This window comes from Ziziphus jujuba, chromosome 5 (assembly GCF_031755915.1).
Source record: "Ziziphus jujuba cultivar Dongzao chromosome 5, ASM3175591v1".
Classification (NCBI taxonomy): domain Eukaryota; kingdom Viridiplantae; phylum Streptophyta; class Magnoliopsida; order Rosales; family Rhamnaceae; genus Ziziphus; species Ziziphus jujuba.
In genome coordinates this window covers 29365787-29383392 of record NC_083383.1, presented here as the reverse complement: position 1 = coordinate 29383392, position 17606 = coordinate 29365787, and the positions used below count along the sequence as shown (strand labels likewise).

Sequence of the window (17606 nt, the reverse complement as noted above, 5' to 3'; positions counted from 1 at the left end):
TTAGCAGTTTGGCATGCCGTTACATGTTTTCTAAAAATAATTCTAATAAAATTAATTTATTTAAATTGTAACATCTAACGTTTTTGTAATTTTTTTAAAAAAAATTTGTAAATATTAAATTGTATTTACGGATTTGTACAACTGCCAATCATAGTTTAATTGATTTTACTTAGTTTATATAAGCAAATGAGATTAATGTTCAAAAAGGCTACAAACTGTTATTACAAGGACAGCTTCACAGTTTTCTTTGCAAAGATTTTGAGATTGAATTTTTAAATTTCAATATTAAAAGATATTAAAAATATTTTTAATCGATTAAAAATGTTAATATATATTCTTTTGGTAAAACGGAATAAAATATCACGAATTCAAAATTTCCATTTCTCCTTATTTATTTCTTAAGAGCATCTCTAATGTTAACTATCATTTTAATACTTTTATTTTTAAAATTGATATAATTCTATTAGTATGAGCATTATATTGATACATATCAATGCTAACATTAAATTCAACATTGATTTCCAAATAATGAATGCTAAAAAAATATCATTCTTAAATTATAGATTTTATTTATATTGTTGTATGATCCAATGTCAAAAATTAACAATGCTGAAAATTTGGTACAAAATTTTATAATACCAAAACTTAACATCTTTCATGGAAGATACCAAACAGAGACATATGCTTAAATGGCAAAGCTATTGACGATGCTCTAACATTAAAATTAGTTCATTGTGGAAATCCATCTCTATTTTTTATTTATGTCATTGTTGAGAAGTGGGAAGTGACTCATTGAAAGCAATAACAAATGGTAAAGGAAGAAAGATACAGCATATTTCGCTGAAGCAAATGGCAAAATTCTTTAGCAAATTGAATAGGGTATCTATCTTCTCCTAGAGAGTCAAATGAAGGAGGTCATTGCTTAGTCAGATACATATGGATACACTTATCTTGTAAACAATCCAGGCATTGTAAAGTCAACAACGTCTCAAAGACAAAATTAAAAAATGAAATTTGTTGAACAAAAACTAAGGCAAATGCCTCCATTCAAGGCTATAGATGAGGAAAAGATATGATGAAGAATAATTAGGATTCTTAAGACTCAAGAATAAGAAAATTTTATGTTGACATTGTTTGCTCTGTAAAGAACATGGAATAGATAAAAGAAAGAGATAGTACGTAAGGACACCAGAGGAAAAATCTAAGGACTTGCCAAGGGTCCAAGGATAAAATGTGGCTTCACCATAAAATTAATAACAATAATAATAACAATGATAAGAAACAAATAAAAGTTTATTATTATTGTTAATTTTAAAGTTCCAATTTTTATGGGTATAAACAGAAATTGTGGGGAAAGAAGAGGGATGTTGTTGCAAAGGAAAGACATCATATTATATTATTATATTATTACATTTTTTTTCTATTAAAAAAAAAAAAAAAAGGAAATTTTTAACGTTAGGTGGAAAAGGACAAAGCACAAACTCGTTGGGCATCCAAGCGAAGGAGAATGAGTCCATAAAAACATGGTAACCGCCGAAAATCGGAGTTCGTGAAAGACGACGAGAGGCGTTATCTATGGTGACGTGAGACGACCACCACCAGCTCTCCCACCCACTCCCACTCCGCCACGTGTCGTCCGAAACTTCCCTCCAATTCCAATCCCTATCTGTCTCTGCCATTCCTGTTTAGTATTTATCCTCTCCGCTTTGGCCTCGAACTGATTACCACCACCACCACCTCATCATCATCTTCATCTTCTTTTTCTTTATTTTTTTGGCCCTGTTTTTGATCTCTGTTTTTTTACCTTTTGGTGTTCTGGAAAATTTCTTTTGAATCGCAAACAGAGACAGACATGGATCACTCTGCAGATGCTCATCGTACGGACTTGATGACCATAACAAGGTTCGTCCTCAACGAGCAGTCCAAGCACCCAGAGTCCCGCGGCGACTTCACTATCTTGCTCAGTCACATCGTTCTCGGCTGCAAGTTCGTTTGCTCTGCCGTTAACAAGGTCCTTCCTTTTTTTCTCTTCCTTGGCATTTTTCGACTGATTTCTCAACTGGGTATGGTTTTTGCTAACTGGGATTTTTCTCTTCTTTTTTTTTATCATTTTTTTTTTGGATATTTTGTGCAGGCTGGTTTGGCCAAACTTATTGGGCTTGCTGGAGAGACAAATGTCCAGGTAAGTCTTTAATGGGTCTTTTAAAAAAAGCCAACTTTGTCTTTATATGCTTGATTTTATTGGCATGCAGGGTATCTGTAAAAATTTGTAGCAATTTTCAAGGATATATTATTTTATTTATTGTTATTTCTTTTGGTGGGGTTGTTCTGTAATGTGAAGTTGTTTTCAATTTTGACTTGGAAGGGTGAAGAGCAGAAGAAACTGGATGTGCTTTCAAATGAAGTTTTTATCAAGGCCTTAGTAAGCAGTGGCCGAACTGTAAGTCACTGAATCATTTGGTTTCCATTCCATTTCAAATTCACTAAAAGATTTTTCCTTTTTAACGGTTTTGGATTTTTTTTTTTCCCCCTTCTTACCAGTGCATCCTTGTATCAGAAGAAGATGAAGAGGCAACTTTTGTTGAGCCATCAAAGCGTGGAAAGTATAACTTCTTTTTGTGCTGATTGTTTTTGGAAATTATGTAAAATTTAAACTATATGTTTTCCATTAATATGTTGTCATTTGTTTCAGGTATGCAGTTGTTTTCGATCCGCTGGATGGTTCCTCTAACATTGATTGCGGTGTTTCAATAGGGACGGTATGGTTCCTCTTACTCCATCCAGAAAAATATTATGTTTCATTGAAAATTCTGATTATATGCATATTATGCATTTATTTGATTTGCCAGAGAAACTCAATATTGGGGTGAAAAATTTAAAAAGAAAAAAAAAAAAATTGTTTCTCTTGTCTTTCATCTAGATTTTTGGGATCTATGTGCTGAAACATTTACAAGAACCTACTCTAGATGATGTTTTGCAACCGGGGAAGAATATGTTGGCTGCAGGCTATTGCATGTATGGAAGCTCTTGCACGGTATGTGACAATATATATGTATATATATATGTATCACCCTTTCTTTTGTTTTAGATGGATGGAGTTTGATTGCTTTTGTTTTGAGTGATGATATTTATGTGCCTCTTGCATATAGAATGGATTTGTACTGACACCGCTTTATCTAATTTTTGGGATTTTGCGGTTTCACAGCTCGTTTTAAGCACCGGAAATGGAGTTAATGGGTTCACCCTTGATCCATCTCTTGGGGAGTTCATATTAACTCACCCAGACATTAAGGTAATATTTGTAGATACCGCAATTTATGGTGCATTCTACTTAGAAGTGATTCTCATGCTTGTAAAGTTGCCAAGATAAGAATTACAACTTGTACATATGCTTTTTCTGCTCAGATTCCCAGAAAAGGAAAGATCTATTCTGTGAATGAAGGAAATGCTAAGAATTGGGATAGTCCAACCGCCAAGTATGTAACATTCCATTGTAATTGTCATTTTTTTACTTTGAATTTTGGTACATCAAATTCCTGATTCTTTTTCTAATTACACTTTAACAGGTATGTGGAAAATTGCAAATTTCCAAAAGATGGTTCATCACCAAAGTCTCTAAGATACATAGGAAGGTATTGTGGAGTCTCAGCTTAACAATGCAAATAATTCTTGTGTTTTAAGTTCTTTTGTTTGATACTCCTAAATTCCTTGCATGATTCGTTGTCTGTTACTGCAAAATGATTTATGTAAATGTTGTTTTGTTGGTATGCGTTTGGTCATGGTTTTATTTTATTTTATTTTTTGTGGTTTTTAGGAACTGATTTTAAAGCTTGGTTGTTTTTGAAAACCATTTTGAGGAGGATTTTAGATTTTGGTTATTAATTTTTAATTATAAAGACCATATTTCTACCATCATATCCTCTCTTTCATTCCACTTTCTCCGACCTCTATATTTTTTCACTTCTCTTTCGCTGCTATCTGTCTCCTTTACCTTACTCTCATCTCTATCATGCCTTTCTCATATGTTATTGAAAAACAAAAACAATTGCCAAAAGATTTTCCCTCTATTTTTTTTAAATATATTTTATTTATTTTGTTAAAAACTTTGAAAGTTCTTCATTATCAATCTCGTATCAATGTGCAGAAAATAACAATTGATATATTGGTGCTGTGTTTTTACTGTCAGTAAGAAATTAAAACTTATAGCACTTATGATCATGATTAACAGTATGGTAGCTGATGTCCATCGCACATTGCTTTATGGGGGTGTCTTTTTGTACCCAGCTGATAAGAAGAGTCCCAATGGAAAACTGCGGTATGTTAAGTTCAATTGCATCTATGTTTTCCCTTAGAGATTCATTACAACTCCAGATTCGAATTTTGTCATGAAAACTAATTAGTGACAAAAAATTTTATTTAATTTTGTGTGTGAAAACTAGTGTCTTGTATGAAGTCTTCCCAATGTCATTCCTGATGGAGCAGGCTGGAGGTCAATCTTTCACCGGCAAAGGACGGGTATGGATGAAACCAATCTTCTTGTTATGTTTTACTGAAACATTTCGTTACTACAAAACTGTTGAAGCACCTTATGTATCTTTTTAATTGACAATTAAAGAATACTGTAAATGTGAATTTAACTTAAAGCCTATGTTTTGGCAGGCATTGGACTTGGTTCCAAAGAAGATACACGAGCGGTCACCTATTTTCCTAGGCAGCTATGATGATGTTGAGGAAATCAAAGGACTTTATGCTGCCGAAGAAAATAAACTTGTATAATTCACATTCTCCTATACTAAATACAACTTCTGATTGTTATTAGCTACACTAATTTCTAATCTTCCATTTACCACAGAACCGTAATGGAATTATATAAATATTGATGAATAAACGAGTTTCCATTCTCATATTTACCCAAAAAAAAAAAAAAAAAGCTTCTATTTCCATAGTTTGTTTACCACACAAGGATGCTGAAAGTATATACATGAGAATCTTATCCTGTTCCTGAGAAAATCTTGTAAACATATTGCAGAGGTTCTCCTTTTTTTTTTTTTAATTTTTTTTTTTAATTTGTGGTATAGATGGAGAGTTTGTGGTAATAGATGGAGAGGTTCTTGTAAACATTAACAACTATAGGCGAAAGTCCTAATTAGTGATTCATGTTAATTTTGAATTAAAAGAGAATTCTACTATTAAATTCTTAGTACAAATAATTTATAAAAAACAGTTAAATTACACTCTTGCCTCAACTTTAAGCTCTTTAACTCTACATGATAAAAAGGGAAATTACAGAAACAAAAGAAACAATCAACAACTCAAAAAGCTAGAAGGGTAGCTCAAGAAATTTCATTCACTCAGCCATCTCATAAGTACAGTTGAACTACTCATTTAAAATACTTGACACCAAGAAATCCGTTCATTCACCAATATAAAAACTAATATTACATAGACAGAGTTCAGCTCAGGTCACAATTACTAAAAGAGTAAGCCAAAGTCAAGCTGTTCTTAAAGGAGGTGAAACAAGAATAACACCATCTCCTCTAACAAAGAGAAAAGGAACTGTGCGCCTTGTAGTCTGAAATGAGAAAAAAATAAAAATACAACAAATTAGACGGACAAATCAATACAGAGAAAAAGTGAATAATGTTGTAAAATTGGACCCACTGTTGTTTGCCATAAATAAATTGAGTGCCGTCATCCAGCAAAGATGTTTCATTGAGTGGATTATATTGAGTGAAGCATTATAAAACAGTGCAAATAAATCTTCCCAACATGTCTTAAGGTAGTTAATATAAACAACTTTCTCTGCATAAGATTTCATTGCATACATCATTTATCAAGGAAATGAATTCCTTGTAATACACTGTCAATATTTTTCACCTATAACTCGACTAAATAAAAAAAAAAATTCATTAAAAACTTTCATAACTTAAAAAGGGAAAAGGACATCTCTATCTAATGGTTCAAAATACTCATTGTGTGTTACAGTTCTACATTTTTTAGTCTCATAAACAAACAGTCATAGCTTATAACCTCATAAGTAAAATAGGAAAGAAAGTGAAAGCAAAACTTACCCTAACAATCTCTTCATATGTTTCATCATCAATTTCTACAGTAGTAACGATTTCTTCAACATCACCAAGAATCATATTTAAATGCTGATCATAAGCCTGTAAAGCCAGATTGCCATACACAAAAAGTAAAATTTACATTAGACTTGAGACCAATATGAAAAGCAAAGCTCAAGAGTTAAAACTAGAGGCCCTGCAAAAATTATGCATAGGCAAATCATGGACAGATACTGCTTGTGCCATTACTTTCTTTTGGGTTACACAGAACCGCAACAGAGGTGAAACAAACAGGAAAAAAATGGGTTAACATGTAAAAAAGGAGAACCAGAGTAGGTAACGTTGTTGTAGAGGTGCAAGACTATGGTAACATCAATAGAGGAGTTTTCTTTTGGCAAAATAAATTCTTATAGTTAAAATGTTTTCCTTATTAAGGAATACCTAGGCTAAGTATGAGTTCATATCCACTTCCACAACAAACGAAATAAATGAGGAAGAGGCAATGCCACCTATACGTCTAAGCAGGCAACCACCTCCTCCTCCTCTAAGTGTGGCATACATACACCACAATGTTTAAACACAATAAGAAATATATGACTGTATGAGCGCAAGAAATAGGGCTTATTCTATTCTTTGACTTTCTCCATTATCAAAATAGGCATATCTACATTCAAATTCTTGTTTCTATTTGAACACAATAAGACATTAGTACGATCAACCAAAGCAAAGTCTGCAAGCAACCTAAGGCTATGTCAATGATCAAAAAAGATGATTTAGCGCCATAAACAAGTGGATTGATTGGAGTTCTAAAATGGGGTGGCAAAGTAGCATAAAAAATTACTCCAAAAGTGGTGCCTTTGATGAGCTACAAAGTCATAGTATCAACTTGATTGCCTAAACCAACTCCTCAACTAAATTACCACGTCAACCATGATTTCAGTCCTAGAAGTTCAGGACAGGAAAAGGGTCTAAGCTAAACTCAGAGATTGAATTCACTACAACAAAGCTTCCAGTTGCATTATACACCTTCCATATCACATTTTACAAACCCATTGAAATAAATCATCTTTCCAATTTATTATTATTATTATTATTATTTTTTGTGTGTGTAAAACCTAACCTAACAGTATATACCTATGGCTTCCATTGTCAAAATCCAAGCTTCTTCAACCATATAGCTATTAATTTCATACACATGCACACTTATAAAACCAGTAAATTATGCATTTTTTTCTCACTCCAGCAAAAAAAAAAAAAAAAAAAAAAAAAAAACTATACAACACAAATTCAATGACTAAGCTTATAGACAGAGCAAGTGGATCGCCAAAAAAAAAAAAAAAAAAAAAAAAAAAAAAAAAAAAAAACTAATTTCCTTTCTATGACATTGCATTAGAAGGAAAAACAAATGGGTTTCAATCACCATCTTCAATCACTTAGAAAGTACATGAAAACCCTGATTACAAATTTTTCTTAACCTAGAGAGAGAGAGGTAGAGAAAGAAAGGAAGGACGTACATGGAGCTTGCCGCGGAGCTCACGGTCGGATCGGAGCTTGACGTAGATGCGCTCGTCGAGGCTGAGCCTTATCAAATCCAACGGCTCCTTAACCGCACTCTCTTCCTCGCTCGCCATTCTCCTCTCTCTCTCTCTCTCTCTCTCTCTGTTTTCTTTGGGTTTTTGGTTTGGAGGTTTTGATTTATACGCGGCTACAATTTTTTTATTTTTTTTTAATCTTTCCAATTTATGATTTTATAATTTTTTTTATATCCATTTTTATTTTTGACATTTAAGTTTTAATTCTATATTTTCGAATTTGTTGACCATTTTTTTTATTTCCCAAAAATCATTTTAAACAATACTAAAGCATTTAAAATATTTATGATTTTATTATAAAATGAAATATAATCTTTAAAAAAAAAAAACTGGGATAATATTTAAAAATAACTATAAAGTTTTTTTTTAAATGATAAAAAAATTAAAAAAAATTTAAAAAAAGCAAATCTTTTTTTTTTTTTTTTTTTATTCTTTTTCGTTGGTCCAAGGAAATTTTTAGAATGGACGCTTTGGCTCAGTAGTTCTTCTTCCTGTGTAAATTTTGCCTTACCTCCTTATCGCCGCCATTGGAGAAGATGAAGAGAAGGGTTATCTCAGCAGCGCCATCTCCGTCGGAAAAGAGGAGGAAGAAAAGGGTGTGACTGTAGTCCACCTAGCACCACTGTCGTCTGTCCATTTGAATGGTAAGCTCGATGCCCATGAATCTATTGCGATCCCGCCCCAACAACAAAAGTAAAAAAAAAAAAAAAAGACAATGAATAAAAAATGAAACTGAATCTAAAATTGTCTTGAGGGTGCTAATATCTTTCTCTGTATAATTCGTTGTTTATTGTATATGACTATCTTTAGCGCCTATTTTTCATAACACGAGGATTTGTTGGATTTGGGTCATTTTGATATTATATATCATATTTTTTTTTGTCAGCATGATATAAGGTAGGTTACTTCATCTCTCCAAGCATTTTGCCTTTTTTTGGGATATTTCAGATGTCGATCATGTTGGTAGAAATTTTGTTTAATGATATATATATTTCCATGTGATGAAGTTTTGATCTGAACTCTATATTAGATTGCTGAAGAATAAAGATATGGACTAAAGAACACGTATAGTTGACCTTATAGAACTTGAGCCGGTTTCGATTGGGTTTTAGGAACCAAGTTGCTGAATGACTTTAACTTTTGAAAATGAATGATAAGAATAGAATTTAAAAAAAAGAAAAGAAAAAGAAATCTACTGTGTTTCCTCTTATTTTCTTTTGTTTCGACTAAATGTTAGATTTTCAGTACTTGGTAGTAATGGAGGCAGAAGAATTTTATCTCTGTTTGAAATCATGAATTGGGTTGGTTCATATTGAGCTAGACTCCAATTAGCTAGCTTATCTGTGCCTTAATAATTCTTGTTTCTTATGTTCCATTCTTAAACCCAAGCTATTGTTTGCAAAATTACTAGGCTCTTAGATTTTGCATGCTTGTGTTGATTGAACCCTCTAGAAGTTCATAGTATCCACATACCTACTAAAAAATGGAAGGAAAGCTACTACATAATATTCAAATATAACATTAACATAAAACATCTAATATAATGATCAGAATTTAGTTTTGAAACCTGTTTGAGATTGATCTTGAACCTGTTTGAGATCTTATACAGAAACACATTTCTATTAAACTTCATTTCTTTTCATATTTAATAACAATTTATTTTAATTAATATATTTTTTTCCTTATTTTTCAGACTAAAATATTCTGTTAACTCTCTTTTCTTTTTCTTTTTCTTTTTTCCCTTTTTTTTTTTTTTTGTTTTTTTTGTTTTTCCCCGGTTCAACCACTTCAATTTCTTGTGCCAGTGGAGCTGTTTGTTAATATTTGCAGTTTTGGTGAAATGTATGTATTTGAATGTGATCTCTAAACATGTTTGCCTATGAGCTTTTCTTGGATAAAGTTGCTCTTCCATGTTTCTGATATTAAATTGCAATATGGTTAAGTTGGCAATAGAGTGTCTTTTTATTAATCTATGAATGTTGTGGGTGGGTGTATATGTTTTTGAGCTTAGCTTCTTTATGTTTTGGTTTCATGACAAAGCCAGATATTTAGGCAAGAAAGTAGAGACAACTATAGTCTGTGAATGATTTATGCACCCTCGTATTGTGTAAATTTTAAACCTTATATATTGAGGCTAGTGTTTCTATCTTTAGATGTCCTTATGCCTCACTGTCCTTGCAAATTTGCCTTTTATTAAAGCCTTTTTAGCTATATTTTTTAGTCCTTGTTCCTTTAATTTTTAGATGAATATTGTTTTGAAATCTTGTAGACATTTCTTGTATTAAAGCATGCTCCAAACTTTAGGTAGCCAAGGAGAGATTTTTTTTTTTTTTTTTTTTTTTTGGATGTGAAATTCTTAATGATAACTTCTCATGTTTGTGACTGTTGCCAAATGGAAATGTTCAGGAAAAGGACAAGCTTTGAGTGCATACCTTTGTGCATTCGCTTCCTCTTGTTTATGGAGGAAAGCCATTGACCTTTGTGTAATAGCCTTAAAGTCCCACTGAGCTGATGAGCTCCCCCCCCACAAAACAAAAAAGAAAAAAACAAAAAACAAAAAAACAAAAAAGAAGAGAGAGAAAGAGAATAGAAGCGGGAGTTAAGAGTTGTGTGGGATGCCTAGATCACTATTATAATTCTAAGCTTACTTTTTTTCTTTTTTTGGCTCTGATTACTTAATGTTGGTATGCTGCAAGTTGTTATTAATCCCTTGCCATATGTTCTCCAAAGGAAAATATGCTTAGACTATAAACTTACACCATGCTGCTGTCTTCTTCAGGATTTCTATGAGATAAGCTCTAGTGGGATAAAGAAGATAATGTTTTCAAAGGCGTACTGGAAAACTGTGTTTGTAGCTTGTCTCTGCGCGGTTCTTATTAAAAAACACTCTTTCTCTTTCTTTTTTTTCTTTGATAGGGTAGTGTAGATCTTTAATTGATCAGTTTTCCTATTTTATAAAATCTATGGTCATATTTCATTAAGGCTCCTGACTGTAGCTTTTGCCAAATTTCCCTCTGTTCGCATAGAAAATGGTCATCAAGAAGTTCCCAAAACCCATTCCTCTGCTGCAGCCAATCCCACCAAAGCCACCCTCTCCAATCCCAAATCCAACTCTTCCATCCCCCCCAGAGGTTTCTCCAACCCCTCTCCCCACGCTTACACTCTTTCACTCCCCTAACCACACCCACCTCCTCAGCTTCCTGAAGAACCATATCAACCCCCCTTTCACCCCTCAAAGCCTTCTCTACTTCCTCAAGTCCAAGCTCCACCACCACCCAAATTTCACCCACTATGACTTCCACATCTTCTCTTGGGCCTCTACTATCGACTCTTATCGCCATGACCACTCCACCTTTGAATGGATGGCTCGCACCCTTGCCATCACAGACCGCTTCACCGACCTCCGCTCCCTTCTGCATTTCATGGTCTCCAATCCTTGCCCCTGTTCTGATGGTATTTTCTCCTGCTCTCGGACTGAACATATTTTTCAGTTTGCCATTGTTGCTTACTGTAAAGTTGGGAAACTGGATGATGCCGTTGATGCCTTTGAGTGTATGAGGAAATTGATTGATGGGAAGCCTAGTGTGGTTATTTATAACATTTTGATCAATGGGTTTGTGAAATGTGGTTGGCATGACAAGGCTTTGGGGTTTTATAGTAGGATGATCAAGGATAGGGTTAGGCCGGATGTGATTACTTTCAATATTTTGCTTAATAGCTATTGTCGCAATTCGGAGTTCAAGTTAGCTTTGGAGTTGTTTAAAGAGATGAAAGAGAAGGGATGCAGTCCCAATGTGGTCAGCTTTAATACTTTGATTAAGGGGTTCTTTAGGAAAAGGAAGTTTGAGGAAGGGATTGAGATGGCTTATGAGATGATTGAAATGGGATGTGAGATTTCAAATGTGACTTGTGAGGTTTTGGTTGATGGGCTTTGTAAAGAAGGTCGAGTTTTGGAAGCATGTGATCTATTGATTGATTTTTCAATTAAAGGAGTCTTGCCTAATGGGTATGATTATTTTGGTCTTATTGAGGCACTTTGTGGGAGTGGAAATTCAGCTAGAGCTTTAGAGATTGTGAATGAGCTATGGAGGAAAGAAAATCGTCCGAGTTTGATTATATGTACCACTTTGATAGAGGGCTTGAGGTTGTCTGGGAAAATTAGTGAAGCATTTAGATTGACGGAAAGGATGCTTAAAGAGGGCATGGTTCCAGATAATGTGACTTTTACTTGTCTCCTTCAAGATCTTTGCAATGTGGGAAGGACTGTTGAAGCAAACAAATTAAGGTTGTTAGCTTGTAGCAAGGGGTTGGACTCCACAGGCATGGCATATGATATTTTAGTCTCTGGTTATACTCGAGAGGGCAAAAGAAAGGAGGGGAAAATGTTGGTGGATGAGATGTTGGACAGGGGATTTATACCTGACATTGCTAGTTATAATAAGTTGATGGGTGGGCTTGCTAATGCAAGAAATTTTGTGTGATACCAATTTTACTGTTTTGCTGGGAGAAAATATGGAAACTTTTCAGATTTTCTATTATATTTGTCCTAACGTTTGAAATGGGGATGGAGCTGGAAATGTGACAAACTGTTTGTTTGCTCTCTTGCATATGGGTTAAATCGTATATATACCAGTGCAATCCTCCTGATTTCCAAGTCACAGAAATCTGTTTCTCATGGCCAAAACATCAAAATGGCCTAAATCATATATTTGTATTTTTGAATTGTTAATTTCTGGTGTTCATCGACATGCTTAACATTTCCATCCCAACATGCCCAGGTTTCAGTTACAATGGCTCAATAATTTCTGCCACTTTCTTCTCTCTCTCTCTCTCTCTCTCTCTCTCTTTTATTTTTTAAATAAATATATTGTAGTTATTCATCTCCAAGTCAACCTCTGTTAAGGTGTCAGCAGTTCCCTATCACTGCTTCCAGTGTTGGCAATGCTGGGCCACCTGGGCCAGAATGTGGAGTGGCTTCAAAAGCAGAAACATGCTTCAACGAGTCTAGGTTCCTCCTTGATAAAAGCTTTGGATGGTTAAGCTAACAAAACCAGTATATTTCTTCCACTTAGTCATGACCATGATGTAATCCATCTCTATTGGGATAAGGGTTGTTTGTATCAGGAACTCTTGATTTTCTTGAACCTTCACAAAACTTTTCCTGTCGTAGGTGCATTAATTCTCTGTGGACTTGCTTACCCATTTTGGAATCTACGGTTTTGGTGCAAGTGCTGATGATGAGAGCTATCAATGATCTGGCCTCAGGGATTATGCTTAAAGCGGACATGGAGAGTGAGAAGTTTATGAGTGAAATAAGTAAGCATTGGAGGTTGTGCTTATGTTTGATGGGCCTAAGATGGATAGATTGCATAAGAGCCCACAGGCTTTTGCTGTTGATACTAATGGCATCTTAGAGGTATTTATTTTGACATCTTCAATAATATTATGCATATGCATACTTCCTTTTTCTTAAGTTTTTATTATTTTTTATTTTTTATTTTGGTTTTGTCTTTTGCTTGGAATTATGTGTATAACAAATGATGTGTAATATGTGTATATTATCTTCTTCTTTTTTTCTTTTTTCTTTTTTTTCTCCCCTCTTTTGGTGATTGTGTAAATTAATTATATGTGTATACATGCCTGCATTTATTTTGTAACCATGTACATGAATGTTTGTTATTTAAAATATATATTATGATGATCTATGACTGAGCATTGCTAGAATTTGAGTGGGAACTGAAGCTTTATATGGTTCTTTTGAAGTCTGTTGGTGGACTACTTGAAATTGTTGATTACATTAAAGGGGTCAACTCTTTTAGAAATTGTCTCAGCAGGCCTTGGGTGAAGGAAATTTCATCTTTCTTTCCCTAGAAGAATATTTGAGCAAACCTTGTGGCTAATCATTAAGGATAAATTTGAACTTTTATTTTGGAAAGTCGGACAAAATGAGTGGTGATCTTTGTTAATGACTAAACTTGTAACTTATGTTTGGCGATAATATGTCCTTATGCAAGTTCAGTCTCTTTCAAAGCCTTTAATTCTTTAGTTACCCTATATCTACTGGTTGGTAAGGACGTGTTTGGTACTGAATGACTAATTCCTAATGGAAGAGGAGTATTTATTTCTAGGAATAGAAGGTTTTAAAACAACTATTATTCCTATTTGTCAATATTTGGTATGTTAGTTAATATTGAAGAAAATAATATCTGTAGTTCTTATTTCGTTATATGAATTTTATTATTCATCAGAGTTGTTTGCCACCCTGGCAATTAAGCTCCATGTTTTTTGATTGGTAAGGTCTTAAATGGCCATAACCTTGGTTCAAATACAGATTGGTTCAACAGAGGGAACTGCGTGCTGCATGCCAGAACTTATTTTTGTTGCTTTCTTTCAAGCAATAAATAAAGTATCTGATTCTCAGGCTTGTGTTGAGCCCCTAGTTCATACTAGAAGCATTTTCACATTCTGTCTGGTTTCGCATATTCTTCCTGTTTTAATTTGGTAAAGTAACCAAAGAAGTCCAAAACTGTAGTGTAGCTCCACTTAAAGTTGCTACGATGTAATGGGAACCAAAACTGAACATGGTCAAAAATTCCATAACAATCATATGATGCTTTTTAGATTTGACAGGCCTTTGCCAAATGTTTAGTACTTTTTTCATATGGCACTGCTTTTAATTGCTTCAAGCTTTCTTATTTATACTGTTGTCATTTTTATGATTGCTAGTCATAGTCTTGCAAAGACTTGTAATATATCGGATTCATTTTCATAGTGATCTTCAGGTTATATTATCAAATTCAATTGTTGCATTTCGTGTACTTCTCAAGAGCAATGGCGATTGAATTTGATGGGCTCAGTTTGTTGGTTATCATTCTTGGAACAGTGAAGTATAAGTTGAAATCAGTTGTACATTGTGCTGAAAACTGACTGTGCTAAGTGGGTTCACTGCACTAAATGGATTCATCACTCATCACTGTCATATTTCCTCTACTTGAGGTCTGCTTGATGATTCAATTAACAAAAAAAAAAAAAAAAAAAAAAAAATTGTGTCATCTGGATTGAATCTGTATCATTTCTATAATTACTGAATGATTTGATTTAGATTATGTGAGGAAAAATAAAAATTCCTGTAACATTTTTATTTGAAATATTTTATGGCAGGAGTATGCTTATGTTGTTACTTATAAATCTTAATGTGTGAATCATAATGTTTCCCTATCTAACAAGGAACATGTTTTCGTCTTGTTGTGTTGGTTTGTACATTGACCTTTGCCTAACAATTTTTTTTTTTTTATGAGGTCTTGTGACACTTTGGCAGTGTATGATTGGGTGATAGGCCCTGACATATTTAAGAGACATACTGTCTGATAATCAAATGTTATGGGAAACTATAAGCTCAATATCTAAACTCTGGCTTGTTCTGTAGTGATGGTGATGGCAACACATATACAACATAAAAGTATAGCCAAAAAACCTTTCCTGCTTGTTAGTTGAAAAATTCCTCTTTGATTACATTATCCCAGGGTGGTAATGAGTTAATCATTACCTGGAGTTTCTAAGCTACCATTTTGATATTGGATTAATGTAGGTTTGAAAACATGCTTGATTTCTCAATTTCTGAAAAAAATTTGGTTCTATGTTACATGTTTGGAAATCATGATGTGAAGCTAGTTTTTTGAAGTTGAATGTGATTCATGGTGGTTTTTGTTTTAGGGAAGGAGGTGAGGGGCAAAAAGTTAGCAAAACATACTTATAAAAGTGAAATGGAAGGAAAAGCTTATCCTGTTATCCAAATGGGTCTCTATAACATCAAAAGGAAATGGACAGGAGTAAACAAAGGGGGGAAAAAATAAAAGCAAAGAAGTGGACATGAGAGGAATGTGGTTTGTTGTTGTTTGTACTCTCTCTCTCTCTCTCTCTCTCTCTCTCTCTCTCTTCCCTCACATTGTTACTTGTTGCTTGTGGGCACATGGGGGCCTCCACTCTAATCCCCCTTGCTCTATATGGGCTTTTGAGGTGCTTTCCTTTGACCCACATGGGGCCCATTTTCAGTGACCCTCTAAGTTTTGGTAGGGATGGTAAATTGGGATTTTTTTGTTTTTTGTTTTCATTTTTCTTAACCACAAGAGTTTTTTGAGACGGTTGGGTTTCTTTATTTATTTATTTTATATGAATAAATAAAATTCCAAGGCATTGTTAATTGCATGCACATGCTTTCATGTTCCAATGACATAAATGTTTTGCAGCATTTTTAGCTTTGGTTGGTTATCAATGAGAGCTGTAAGCTTAAAATTAAAAATAAAAATGAACCAGACATCATTAAGTATGTAATCTTGGCACATGGTTTAGATTGCTTCTTATTTACTCCACTAATTGATTAATAATCAGATCTTCAAAATTTCATAGTTTGCTTTACCACATCTAAACTCAAAACTTGTTATTAATTAATAACGTATGCAGATGAAGGATTCTAAAGTAAGATAATGTATATATATTAAACTAAAAAACAAATCACTATGGAAAGTTCTATTGGTATTGGTTTTTATTTTATTAGAAATAAAGCTAAAATTAATTACTAATTTAATGCTTTTCAGGCGGAAAAAAACGGCGGTCACTAATACAATTAATCATTATAGTCACTACTGTACAATATATATATATATTTTTTTTTTCTCACCATTTAATACATTCTTATTTCATGTAAAATAATAATAATAATAACAATAACTTTTGTAAAAGTGACTTGTGTAATAATGTTTCTTAAAAGTACGATTATTATTACAGTATTTTAACCCTTATTGATGCCTTAAAGTTCAAGCTACCCTCCTCACCACCCCAAATTAAATTACAAAATTAATTAATTAAAATGAATCTAAAATACTAATTTTCTCGGTGGGTTTATTAAGAAAATGTAAATTTTTTAAAAAAAAAAAAACAAAAAAGAGAAGGATAAAAATAAAAAAGAGTGGGGGGCAAAAAAGAATCAACTTGGTGGGGTGCTTAGCTGGTGCCAGATAAATGCAGGGGTTAAACCACATGGTAGACAGAAGGTGTGAGTGTACATTCACATCACATGGCTCTCCCATGTGAAGTAAACCTTTTGTCTACATGTTAACCCCCCAAAACCCTCTCTCTTTTTTCTTTTTATTTTATTATTTCTTTTTATTTTTATTTTTTAAAAAACAAAATATTAGTATTTTTTTTTTCCCTTCCAAAGATAAAAACTCACCCACCCTATAAAATTTTCTTACCTATTTAGTGCCTATGGTTTTTATTTTTGATTTTTTACTTATATATATATATATATATTTTTTTTTGTATATATCTATTATAAAATTACAAATTCACACCTTCCCTCTATTTCTGCCTTTCTTTTTGGCCTTTTTGCACATTTTCAGCAAATTCCTTTTTGTCTCCCATGGTTTTAGTTTTTCTTTTCTTTTTTTTTCCTTAATTTACCTGTGTTTTTACCAATTGCTGGGAGTAAAAAAGTAAAATTGTTAGATTTTGGTGGGACTTTTTTAAAGGAAAAAAAACAAAAAAAAGAGTGGGAATAGTGAATTTGAATAATTATGAGATGGACAAAATGGACGTACTTGAACCCCACACTCGCATTGCCTTGACATCAATTAAGCTGTACCTTTGTCTTTTAATGAAGAAAATACATAACTTGGAATTGTTTGACATTGAAATTTAAAGATTAATGACACATTCTATACATATCCTCCCAATTCCCATGCTCACTCATTCAGTCTTCTTCTTCCATCATTATGCTTTTATCTCTTTTATTCTATCTATTTCTTATCATTTGACACTCCATTTTATTTTTATTAATCATCACTTACCCTTCTCTCTCTTTCTCTCTCTCTCTCTCTGTTATGTATGTAATATACTAATATTTAGTGTAAGTTTATAACTTAACCAAATTCTTCAGTTCGGTAAACATTAT

General features: G+C 33.2%; 3 protein-coding genes across 10 annotated transcripts; 2 read left to right on the top strand and 1 right to left on the bottom strand.

Annotated features, from left to right (window-relative positions):
- The first annotated feature begins 1439 nt into the window (after nt 1-1439).
- LOC107421671 (fructose-1,6-bisphosphatase, cytosolic) lies at nt 1440-4904 on the top strand. Its single transcript, XM_016030952.4, has 12 exons — nt 1440-2011; nt 2135-2182; nt 2366-2440; nt 2542-2603; nt 2693-2759; nt 2921-3034; nt 3206-3292; nt 3406-3476; nt 3567-3632; nt 4229-4315; nt 4440-4515; nt 4660-4904. The coding sequence occupies exons 1-12, from the start codon at nt 1853-1855 to the stop codon at nt 4774-4776; spliced, it is 1029 nt and encodes a 342-aa protein (XP_015886438.1). The 5' UTR covers nt 1440-1852; the 3' UTR covers nt 4777-4904.
- Nucleotides 4905-5318: 414 nt separating this feature from the next.
- LOC107421672 (sm-like protein LSM3B) lies at nt 5319-7765 on the bottom strand. Its single transcript, XM_016030953.4, has 3 exons — nt 7580-7765; nt 6072-6167; nt 5319-5572 (listed from the first exon to the last, which is right to left on the bottom strand). Exons 1-3 carry the CDS (start codon nt 7694-7696, stop codon nt 5492-5494), a joined length of 294 nt encoding a protein of 97 aa, XP_015886439.1. The 5' UTR covers nt 7697-7765; the 3' UTR covers nt 5319-5491.
- A 306-nt stretch (nt 7766-8071) lies between these two features.
- Nucleotides 8072-15862, top strand: LOC112492056 (pentatricopeptide repeat-containing protein At2g36240). 8 transcript variants are annotated; one of them, XM_025075018.3, is made up of 3 exons: nt 8072-8301; nt 10437-13073; nt 15371-15862. In XM_025075018.3, the coding sequence occupies exon 2, from the start codon at nt 10687-10689 to the stop codon at nt 12136-12138; it is 1452 nt and encodes a 483-aa protein (XP_024930786.1). In that variant the 5' UTR covers nt 8072-8301; nt 10437-10686; the 3' UTR covers nt 12139-13073; nt 15371-15862. The 8 variants fall into 8 exon arrangements, with proteins under 8 accessions (XP_024930786.1, XP_048332076.1, XP_048332071.1 ...); XM_048476119.2 differs by lacking the exon at nt 8072-8301 and having other exon boundaries at nt 10684-12710; nt 12828-13073; XM_048476114.2 differs by lacking the exon at nt 8072-8301 and having other exon boundaries at nt 10684-12742; nt 12828-13073.
- The last annotated feature ends 1744 nt before the right edge of the window (nt 15863-17606 follow it).

Coding starts and splice junctions, on each gene's coding strand:
- LOC107421671 (XM_016030952.4), top strand. CDS start 1,853: ATGGATCACTCTGCAGATGCTCATCGTACGGACTTGATGACCATAACA. Junction 2,012..2,134: donor TTTGCTCTGCCGTTAACAAG/GTCCTTCCTTTT, acceptor TATTTTGTGCAG/GCTGGTTTGGCCAAACTTAT. Junction 3,477..3,566: donor TGGGATAGTCCAACCGCCAA/GTATGTAACATT, acceptor ACACTTTAACAG/GTATGTGGAAAATTGCAAAT.
- LOC107421672 (XM_016030953.4), bottom strand. CDS start 7,696: ATGGCGAGCGAGGAAGAGAGTGCGGTTAAGGAGCCGTTGGATTTGATA. Junction 6,168..7,579: donor AGCTCCGCGGCAAGCTCCAT/GTACGTCCTTCC, acceptor CTGGCTTTACAG/GCTTATGATCAGCATTTAAA. Junction 5,573..6,071: donor CATATGAAGAGATTGTTAGG/GTAAGTTTTGCT, acceptor TTCTCATTTCAG/ACTACAAGGCGCACAGTTCC.
- LOC112492056 (XM_025075018.3), top strand. CDS start 10,687: ATGGTCATCAAGAAGTTCCCAAAACCCATTCCTCTGCTGCAGCCAATC.